This window comes from Pan troglodytes, chromosome 19, assembly GCF_028858775.2.
Source record: "Pan troglodytes isolate AG18354 chromosome 19, NHGRI_mPanTro3-v2.0_pri, whole genome shotgun sequence".
Taxonomy (NCBI): domain Eukaryota; kingdom Metazoa; phylum Chordata; class Mammalia; order Primates; family Hominidae; genus Pan; species Pan troglodytes.
The window spans coordinates 49,064,048-49,074,453 of record NC_072417.2 but is presented as its reverse complement, the minus strand read 5'-3'; the positions used below and the strand labels follow the sequence as shown (position 1 = coordinate 49,074,453).

The 10,406-nt window shown below is 56.2% G+C and overlaps 1 protein-coding gene across 2 annotated transcripts; it reads left to right on the top strand.

Annotated features, from left to right (window-relative positions):
* The first annotated feature begins 789 nt into the window (after nucleotides 1-789).
* On the top strand, nucleotides 790-6,120 carry MIEF2 (mitochondrial elongation factor 2). Of its 2 annotated transcripts, XM_054670344.2 has the most exons (5): nucleotides 790-1,078; nucleotides 3,055-3,208; nucleotides 3,427-3,589; nucleotides 4,051-5,105; nucleotides 5,587-6,120. In XM_054670344.2, the coding sequence occupies exons 2-4, from the start codon at nucleotides 3,062-3,064 to the stop codon at nucleotides 5,103-5,105; spliced, it is 1,365 nt and encodes a 454-aa protein (XP_054526319.1). In that variant the 5' UTR covers nucleotides 790-1,078; nucleotides 3,055-3,061; the 3' UTR covers nucleotides 5,587-6,120. The 2 variants fall into 2 exon arrangements, with proteins under 2 accessions (XP_054526319.1, XP_054526318.1); XM_054670343.2 differs by having other exon boundaries at nucleotides 972-1,476; nucleotides 4,051-6,120.
* Nucleotides 6,121-10,406: the final 4,286 nt, after the last annotated feature.

The window sequence follows — 10,406 nt, the reverse complement described above, 5'->3', positions numbered from 1 at the left end:
GTAGACACGGGGGGCTTGCTATGTTGCCCAGGCTGGTCTTGATCTCCTGGCCTCAAGTGATCCTCTGGTATCAGCTTCTCAGAGTGTTGGGATGACAGGCGTGAGCCACCGCGCCCTACCCAGTTTCCTCATTTGTAAAATACTTTCTAAGGTTGTCACCATAAGCAAATTAACAAAGAATGCACGTGTAGCTCGCAGCATACAGCAGGCGCTCAGTGAGTGGCAGGTTATTATTCCGTTTTGTTTTGTTTTGTGCGCCAGGTTATTATTCCCACTTAGTGTCAGCACCCCTGTGCTCGTACCCCCCTACAAAGGGAGGCTCCAGAAGAGAAGCATCTGTCTTGGTCCCTGCTGTTCAAGGGGGCTCGCCCTGGCTGACACATAGCAGGACCCCAATAAATGAGCCACAGCTGTTATATGCCCAACCATCCTTCGCAGGGGAGGAGGGGGTCTAGTGTCCCCATTTTACAGGAGAAAAACTGATGCCCAGGTGGAGAATGGCCCACACAAGCTCGCACGGAGCAGGTGGCAGGGGTAGGCGCTGTGCCCCTCAGGCCCACAGGTAAGAATGAGGCCACCAAGACACTCTCTCGCAGAGGTGAACTAAGAGGTTGGATGTGCCGGGCCTCTAGCCATGTGCAGCCTCTCTACCTGGTCCCCAGAAGGAACGGGGCCCAGACAGCTTCCTCCACACCGGAGGCTCACATTACAACGCACAGACGTCCTGGAGGGTCGCCTATCACGTCACCTGTTCGCGGTCTCGGAATGCAGCCCTGCACCTTTAAATCCAGACTGCGTCAGGGAGTCCCGCCCCAGAGGGAGAACGTCTGTCGGCTGGGGGGCGGGACCTGCCCTTCATTGGCTGAACCGCGCAGTATTTTGGCACCTGTGCGCTGGGCTCGAGCGCTCCGATTGGAGTTAGGGCCTGCTTGTCTGCGTGCTGCGAAGTCCGCGGCCGCCCCCGGGGCCCTAGTCGTTGGGTTCCAGGGTCCTTCACGTTCCATTCCCAGGCTGGTCTGAGCTCCGGGGCCGTGGTCCCGCTGCCTCCTCCGGTCGTCGTGCGGAAGCTGCGACGCAGGTACAGCTGGAGCGCGGCGGGGCGGCCCTCAGGGTCACCGGGCTCGGGGCTTGGCGCGCGACGGAACGCAGATCGGGGGCGTGGTCCGCGATCACCGCTGGGGAAGGCGGGGAGGGGACCTTTGGGGGACCAAGGGCAGCGTTCGAATCCTAGCCCAGCCCCCTTCCCCTCTCGGTCTCTTGGTTTACCCTGCGAACGGGGCGTCACCCGCCCACCTAGGGCTGCTGCGCGGCCTGCTCCGCCCGGGCCCAGGGCAGGCAGGTTTGGCGGAGGAGGGAAGGCCAAACGGCCTCCAGGGCCCCGCTGCGCAAACTTGGCTTATTTTCAGCCACCCGTGCCCTCTCCTGCTTCTCGGAGCTGGAACGCTGTGGACTGAGGCCTGCGCGACCCCGCCAGAGGTGGGGCTGAGTCCCAATTTAGACAGGTTGGGAGTATTTAAAGCGCTTTACAGTTTGCAAAGTAGATTCCTGGTCTCTCTGGGGGCGGGTGGCAGTATTGATCCCCGAGTCACCGATGAGGAGATTGAAACCGGCCCTGGGGCCGTGGCGGGTCACCCGGTTGGCCTGGGATCGCCCCAGAGACCGTCTTATTTTTAGTCTGGGGCGAATGGGCGGGTGTACGGGGCTGAGTCACACAGCGCTTCAGGCTTCAGCTACTCCAGGCATCTGGTCACCTGGCAACTGGGCCCCTGGCACCCACACTCTGGCAGGGCAGGTAGAAGTCCTTGGTGCCCGGGCAGGCTGTGACCTCATGGTCATCTGCTCAGGCCTCCCCGGGAGAGTTCTGCTTGGTGTCCAACTGATGTCCTAAGGTCCCAGCCCTTCTCAGCTCCCAGGGCCTGAGGGCAGTGTCCCCCTCGCAGAACGTGAGGAATGTGGACTGGGCCCTAGGAGATCTTTGCCTCCACTTCCCAAGTGCTGGCCCCCACCCAGCCACACACTTCAAGGCTGCCCACATCTGCCCTTCACTGCTGCCTATGCCATCTTACAGGTGAGCAAACAGGCTGGCGCTCAGGCCCTCACCTTACTTTCTGTGTTGCTTGGCCTTCCGGCAGCTGAGAAGCATCACCCACCACTACCTACACATTGTCCCAAGACTGAGAGGCCCAGAGAGCCCCTTGTACAGAGGCACTGGGCAGCCTTTTCTGCCCTGCCAAAGGGGCTTCAACCCTGACAAGCACATCTGCATTGGCCTGCCTGGGCAGCTTGGGCCGTCTTACTCTGCCCGTGCTCTGACTTGGTAGCTCTGCCTCTTGGGCTACCCTGTCAAGATTTGGGGGTAACTGGTCCCAGTGGTCCCCCAGACTGGCTGGGGCCCCAAATTGTTGGTCTTCTCTGGACTTTGGGCTCTTCTGAAGAGGTTATCATAGAGGGCTGCTGTGCCCTCTGGGTAGGAACCTTCAGATGAGGCTGCTGCTGAGGACCTGGGCACCTGGCACAGGGAGAATCCGTCAGACTCTGTGGGCGGATGAGAGTCTGGAGGCCTTGCAATCATGGGTTGGAGACCTTACCACTCACTTGTGAGCTGGCAGCCTGTAGCTCTGTAACATAGGGGTAGTGATGATGACACCCTGGTGATGTCAGAGGTCCTGGAGGGTGGGCTCCAGGGAGAGAGGCCCCTTCCTATACCTGCACAAGCCTCAGGGCCTTTGCGAGCTTCTTTCCAGGCAGCTTTGGGAGAAGGGGCTTGGCAGCTCCCTCAACTCCTCATGAGAGATGGGGGCTTGGGACCCCAAAACCCAAGCTCATATCCCATCCCTGCCCTTTCTCAGGTACTTTACGTGATTTCCCAGGGCCTCGGTGTCCTCCCCTGTGGATGGGTGGCCCCTTTCTCTGAGAAATTCTCAGAAAGCCCCCATCATGGGCTCAGCTCTGTTACCCAGCATAAGGACAGCCAGAGCACCTGTCCACAGCAGCCCCTCTCCCAGCCTGGCCACCTGCACCTGAGCTGCCCCTTCACCCCTGGCTCTCTTACAGGCAGACCATGGCAGAGTTCTCCCAGAAACGGGGGAAGCGGCGTAGCGACGAAGGGCTGGGCAGTATGGTGGACTTCCTCCTGGCCAATGCCCGCCTGGTGCTGGGCGTGGGCGGGGCTGCTGTGCTGGGCATTGCCACCCTGGCCGTGAAGCGGGTAAGGCCAGGTGGGCGGGTCATGCCTGAAGCTCCTAGAGGAGGACAACAGGGTTGGGCTTTTCAGAGGGGCCCTGGGGAGGGGTGGGGACTGCCCAAGGCCTTCATGGGAGCCCAGGGCACCTGCTTCTCCACCCAGCATGCTGGTCTGCTTTGCCCCGGGCTTTGCTATGACTGCCCAGACTTCATATACACTGATCTGTGTGACTGTGCTTGCAGTTCATTGACAGGGCCACTAGCCCGCGGGATGAGGATGACACCAAGGCAGACAGCTGGAAGGAACTGAGCCTGCTCAAGGCCACACCACACCTGCAGCCCCGGCCTCCACCTGCTGCCCTTAGCCAGCCAGTGTTGCCCTTGGTCCCCTCGTCGTCTGCCCCAGGTGAGTGGCACTCCTTCCCCTCTTTTGGTGTCACATTCAAGAGACGCAGCCCAGGCTTTGCCCTGACTGACTGTGTGGCCCTGCGCGAGTCCCTGCTTCTCTCTCGGTTGTGGGCTCCTCAGATATTTAATGGGGGTGGTGTTTCTTTGCCCTGCTCCTGGAGCAAGGTGGTAGCGTTGTGATGGTGGGGAGCTTTAGATGGGGAAACTGAGGCCCAGAGGGGCGTGACATACCTACCTACTCTGCATGAAGCTGTTGTAGCCAGGGTGTTGGACTCTGGGGCAATGAGAACTCGTCACCAAGCGCTCACTATATGTGAGGATCTGAACTGAGTGCCTTCTCAGGTGCCACTGCAGGTGAGAAAAGTGAGGCCCTGGGACATCACACAGCTAGTTCTCGGTGGCGTTTTCTTAACTAATCACAGGCTGTTCCGACATGTTCCCCGCCCCTTCACTCTGCAGAAGGGCCTGCAGAAACTGATCCTGAGGTGACACCACAGCTCAGCTCCCCAGCACCGCTGTGTCTGACACTGCAGGAGAGGCTGCTGGCCTTCGAGCGGGACCGTGTGACCATCCCAGCAGCCCAGGTGGCTTTGGCCAAACAGCTGGCTGGCGACATCGCCCTGGAGCTGCAGGCCTACTTTCGGAGCAAGTTCCCGGAACTGCCCTTTGGGGCATTCGTGCCTGGGGGGCCGCTCTACGACGGGCTGCAGGCGGGGGCTGCGGACCATGTGCGTCTCCTGGTGCCACTGGTGCTGGAGCCGGGCCTGTGGAGCCTGGTGCCGGGCGTGGACACTGTGGCGAGGGACCCTCGCTGCTGGGCCGTGCGCAGGACTCAGCTTGAGTTCTGCCCCCGAGGGAGCAGCCCCTGGGACCGCTTCCTGGTCGGGGGCTACCTCTCCTCCCGCGTCCTGCTGGAGCTACTCCGCAAGGCGCTGGCTGCCTCTGTCAACTGGCCGGCCATTGGCAGCCTTCTCGGGTGCCTGATCCGGCCCAGCATGGCCTCGGAGGAGCTGCTGCTCGAGGTGCAGCACGAACGCCTGGAGCTCACTGTGGCTGTGCTTGTGGCAGTCCCTGGGGTCGATGCTGACGACCGCCTCCTCTTGGCCTGGCCCCTGGAGGGGCTGGCGGGGAACCTCTGGCTGCAGGACCTGTATCCAGTGGAGGCTGCTAGGCTGCGAGCCCTGGACGACCATGACGCTGGGACTCGCCGGCGGCTGCTGCTGCTGCTGTGTGCTGTCTGCCGTGGTTGCTCGGCTCTGGGGCAGCTAGGCCGGGGTCACCTGACCCAGGTGGTCCTGCGTCTGGGGGAGGACAACGTGGATTGGACGGAGGAGGCCTTGGGTGAGCGCTTCCTGCAAGCCCTGGAGCTGCTCATCGGCAGCCTGGAGCAGGCCAGCCTGCCCTGCCACTTCAACCCCAGCGTGAACCTCTTCAGCAGCTTGCGTGAGGAGGAGATTGACGACATTGGCTATGCGCTGTACAGTGGCCTACAGGAGCCCAAGGGGCTGCTCTAGGTGGGTGGAAACGGGTGGCTGCCATGTTTTCTAATACTGGGGAGCTGCACCCACCTCCCTTCCAGGGATTTGAATAGTGGTTTTTCTCTAGCTTTTTGCCAGAACAAAAGAGGGTACATTACTTAAACCCAGGGCATCAGGATGTGCTTGGGCTATGGTGGCCATAAACCCTGAGCCCAGAGAGCTTGGGTCACTGTCACCTGAGTGCGGCTGGGCTGCCTCAGGCAGCTTGGAGTGCCAGCCATTCCTGCAAGCACCGTTTCAGCTCTTGGGGCCAACCCCAGGACCTTTGGCTCTGTCCATCACCAGCAACCAATCCACCAACAGAATGTGGTTTCTGCCATCCTGGGCAGAAGCTGAAGGCCAGCTTCACATTTCTGCTGAGAGAAGGTGACTTAACGCCTTTTCCGGCCCTAGCTCCAGGCGTTTTGAGGCGTCTGGTGCCTGATGGTAGGTATGGTGTGTTTGTTCTGTCCCCCAGGGGCTGGAGTCACCTGGTGCCCCTGAAGGAGATTTTTGGCTGTTAAAGGATGGCATTTTCCTGCTATCTTCTGTGCGTTTAGTTTTCTTGCTGAGCAGGAGCTCAGTATGACTTGCCACCCACCTGATACCTCAGGGCAAGGCCCTTTTTCCCTCCAGCCAGGTGAGTGTTTTCTTCAGGCAGCTGAGGGTCCTGGGGGAGCTGAGGCTCTGTGCTGCGCCCCCAGCCCACAGCTGGGGCATCTCACTGAAGCTGTTCCAGGCCCCACTGGAGAGCAGAGGACCTGATCCCCCGCTAGAGAGGTCCGGTGTGCACAGCCGGCCTCCCAGTGTGCCAAAATGAACTGCTCTCAGCTGATGGCTGTATTCTGACTTTGAAGCCTGTTAAGAGGTAGCAAGGGGGCTAGAGGAGGGAGATTCCACCTCCCCTCCCAAGTGACCCTCCTCCTGCCTCTGGTATCCTTCCTGCTGAAACGAAGCTCAGCTTCGAAGATGTGAACAAGAATAAAAGGAAAAAATTCTAATGTATATGTAACTCAGGCTGGATAAGGGAGTCTTGGTGCTTTCATACGCAGCTGTTGAGGGTTTTCTGTAAGTCCTGTGGCTTGTCCTGGCACTTTGGCAAGAGTGCTTGAGGTCAATTGGAGGTGGTAGAGTTTACTTTAAAAAGTAGCATCTTGGCCGGGTGTGGTGGCTCACACCTGTAATCCCAGCACATCGGGAGGCCGAGGTGGGCGGATCACGAGGTCAAGAGATCGAGACCATCCTGACCAACATGATGAAACCCCAACTCTACTAAAAAGACAAAAATTAGCTGGGCATGGTGGCACGCGCCTATAGTCCCAGCTACTCGGGAGGCCGAGGCAGGAGAATTGCTTGAACCCGGGAGGTAGAGGTTGCAATGAGCTGAAATTGCACCACTGCACTCCCGACTGGCGACAGAGCAAGACTCTGTCTCAAAAAAATAAATAAATAAGCATCTTGGCCCCGCGCTGTGGCTCACACCTATAATCCCAGCACTTTGGGAAGCCAAGGCCGGTAGATCACCTGAGGTTGGGAATTCAAGACCAGGCTGACCAACGTGGAGAAACTCCGTCTCTGGTAAAAATTCAAAAAAATTAGCTGGGCATGGTGGCGCATGCCTGTAATCCCAGCTACTTGGGAGGCTGAGGCAGGAGAATTGCTTGAACCCGGGAGGCGGAGGTTGTGGTGAGCTGAGATCGTGCCATTGCACTCCAGCCTAGGCAACAAGAGTGAAACTCTGTCTCAAAATAAAATAAAATAAAATAATAGTAATAATAAATTAGCATCTCAGTCTGTTTGGGCTGTGATAACAAAATGCCATAGACTAGGTGGCTTATAAACATCAGAAATTTATGTCTTACCATTTTGGAGGCTAGAAATCCAAGAATGAGTCACAGATTCCATGTTTGGTTGAGAGCTTACATCCTGGTTCATAGGTGTCCCCATCTAGCTGTCCTCATGTGGAGGAAGGGGGGAAATGCTCTCCTAGGGTCTCTTATAAGGAAACTAAGCCCACCCATGGGGTGGGGGCCCACATTCATGATCGAATCACTTCCCAAAGACCCCATCTCCTGTTAGCAGTGCCTTGGGGGTTAGGATTTCAGCATACAAGTTGAAGGGGACACAGACTTTCTGTCCGTGACAAGTAAGGTAAGTGGAAGGAAAAGATGAAAAGCTTGGTGTTGCTTTAGTAATGGGAACCAGCCAGTTTGGGATGTTTCTTCCCACAAGGCTGAACTGCTGAGCCCTGCACCATACTTTCTGTAATTAGTGGGCTGTTGACAGCCCTTCAGCCATGCTCATCAGTTTTTAGAAACCTGTGTTTTTTTTCTTTTGAGAGTGAGTAATCACTCTGTTGCCCAGGCTGGAGTGCAGTGGTGCGATCTCGGCTCACTGCAACCTCTGCCTCCCGGGTTAAAGCAATTCTTCTGCCTCAGCCTCCCGAGTAGCTGGGACTACAAGCGCGCGCTACCACGCTCGGCTAATTTTTGTATTTTTAGTAGAGATGGATTTTCACCATGTTGGCCAGGATGGTCTTGATCTCTTGACCTTGTGATCTGCCTGCCTTGGCCTCCCAAAGTGCTGGGATTACAGGCATGGGCCACCGCGCCCGGCCAGAAATGTGTGTTCTCTACCTCCCTTGCACCTCTTTGTGGCTGCACAAGTAGGGAGGAAACTTGCCCCGCCTTGTGCAGGTGAGAGGCCAGGGCATCTTAACCCTCCCACCCCCAAGAGCCAAAGCCAGGGCTCACTTCCTATCACCAGATGACAGATGTGGGCTGGGGAGGGCTCTGGTCTGCGTGCAGGGCTGCTTCCAGCCTAGCTGTGCCACTCGCACCCTGCTGGTCCTTCCCCGACTTATGTCCTGAGGGGACTCCCCTACCCCTTCCAGCTGTGACTGCAGGACCCAAGGGAAGCAGGACTGTGCCGAGCAAATGGAATAGTGGTGTAGGCCTCTAGGTGCTGGGTGTAGGGCAAGAGGCGGGCACGAAGGCTCCTTGTAGAGGATATTATAAGAGTCCAAGGTGGGAGACACTTGGCTGAGGTCCATTCCAATCACTTGATGCCTTGATGCTGGAGAGCTTTGAGCAGTTTCCTTGGCGGTGTTGGGGCAGCAAGGGAACAGTCTGGGGCAGAGCCTGTGCCTCAGTCTTCTCATCTCTTAACTGGGGAGGGTCATGTAATACCCAACCCCAGGTGCTTGTGACGATTAACTGGGGTGGGCAGTGCTAACATAATGCCTGGGAACGAGGACTGGTGGGCCTAGCTGTGCCCCACCCTCCAGCCACATCCAAGCCCCAGCACAGCAAGGTGCTCCCAGCTGCCACTCCAGCCCCTGGTCAGAGCGCAGCTGTCCAGGAAGCAAGCTCAGTCTAGAGTCCCACTCCTTCGACAACCAGACCCCAACACAAGCCTGATGTAGAAGCCACTTGCTTCAGGTAGCTCTAAATGTACTGTCTCATACCATGGCTTAAAAAAAAAAAAAAAATCCAGGATGAGTTAAAAGTGTTCATGGTTCATGTTCGTGGTTTCATCACCTAGCCAAGGTTAATGTCTGGGTCTTCCGTTTCTAGCCAGAGAACTGGAAACAAATCACTGTTTTGCTAGGAGCTTTGCATGACCTCACGCCCTAGGCTGCCGGGTCCTGGGCTGTCCTGATGGGCTGTGAAATCCCACCCACTCCCCTCCCCGCAAGGCAAGGACAGCCTCTGCCCTGCCTGCCTGGGAGCACGGTATGGGCTTGTCTAGGCCTCAGTGTCTTAACACTGTGGTGACTCAAATTCCTTGTTTTACCTTCACCAAGTAACCCAGAGCCAGGATCCTTGATGACTCTGGTAAGGCAGTGACTACCCCTGCTCAGAATGCAAGGGTCGCTAGGGAAGATTTTAGAAAAAAAAAAAAAGGACTCCAAAAATGGAGAATCTAAATGTAGTCCTTTGAAAATGTCACCCATAGATCCTCTACCACTAACTGTAATAAATTTGACCAAATAGCATTTCCTTTTTGTAAATCCACTTGTACGCACTTCTCTTCAGGAATACTTAGCTGTGGGATTGTCCTCAAAGGGGGACCATTTATTCCCGTAGAGCTGACCTGTTCAGCTCGTTTCCGTATCTGCTGCTAATATTTAAAAAAGCAAACAAAAAAACAGGCCAGGTACAGTGGCTTATGCTTGTAATCCCAGCATTTTGGAGGTTGAAGCGGGAGGACTGCCTGAGGCCAGGGGTTCGAGACCAGCAGGGGCAACATAGACCTCATCTCTACAAAAAATAATTAGCCAGGTGTGGTATATACCTATGGGCCCAGCTATTCAGGAGGCTGAGGTGGGAGGATGGCTTGAGTCTAGCAGGGCGAGGCTGCAGTGAGCCATGATTACCCCTGGGATTACAAGCTGGTCTCAAACTCCTAGCTTCAGGCAGTCCTCCCAGCTCGGCCACCCTAAGTACTGGGATTATAGGCGTGAGCCACTGTGTGTAGCCAACATTTGCTTTTTTTTTTTTTTTTTGAAATGGAGTCTTGCTCTGTCACTCAGACTGGAGTACAGTGGCCCAATCTCTGTTCACTATTGTCTCCACCTCCCTGGTTCAAGCAATTCTCCTGCCTCTCAGCCTCTTGGGTAGCTGGGTTTGCAGGCATGCACCACCACACTCGGCTGATTTTTGCATTTTTAGTAGAGACAGTTTCACCATGTTGCCTGGGCTGGTCTCGAACTCCTGACCTCAAATGATCTGCCTGCCTCAGCCTCCCGAAGTGTTGGGATTACAGGTGTCAGCCACTTGTGCCCGGCCAACATTTGCATTTTTAATGACACTTTTCTTTTGTAATCAGGATATATATATAATCTTAATTCCTTGAGAAAGCTAAGGTTGTAGTGGAGAAAACCCAGGTGTGTTCCAAAGACAAACACCGGTGACTCTGGTGACCTGCACTGGGTCATCTCTGCACTGCTTGCCGAATTCCTGAGACGATAAGACCAATCAGTTCAGTGGGCTGCGGCCTCTGGCAGGCAGGGAGGCCACTGGGGCTCGCTTGCGTGGGTTTCAGAAGGAACCTTTCAGGTTCAGACTGCAGGCCAGACCCTGACTCTATATTAGTGTTTTCCAGAGGGACAGAACCAATAGGCTGTATGTAATATATAGAAAGCGAGTTAATTAGGGAGAAGTGGCTCACAGGATTACAAGGTGAAGTCCCAGAATAGGCCATCTACAAGCTGTGGAAAGAAGCCGGTAGCATAGCTGAGTCCAAGTCCAAAAGCCTCAAAACCAGAAAGCCCACAGTGCAGCCTTCAGTCTGTGG

What these genes read in the sequence shown, in the direction of transcription:
- MIEF2 (XM_054670344.2), top strand. Translation starts at nt 3,062, where the DNA reads ATGGCAGAGTTCTCCCAGAAACGGGGGAAGCGGCGTAGCGACGAAGGG. An exon ending in CCACCCTGGCCGTGAAGCGG is followed by an intron (nt 3,209 to 3,426) that starts GTAAGGCCAGGT and finishes CTGTGCTTGCAG; the next exon opens with TTCATTGACAGGGCCACTAG. An exon ending in CCCCTCGTCGTCTGCCCCAG is followed by an intron (nt 3,590 to 4,050) that starts GTGAGTGGCACT and finishes TTCACTCTGCAG; the next exon opens with AAGGGCCTGCAGAAACTGAT.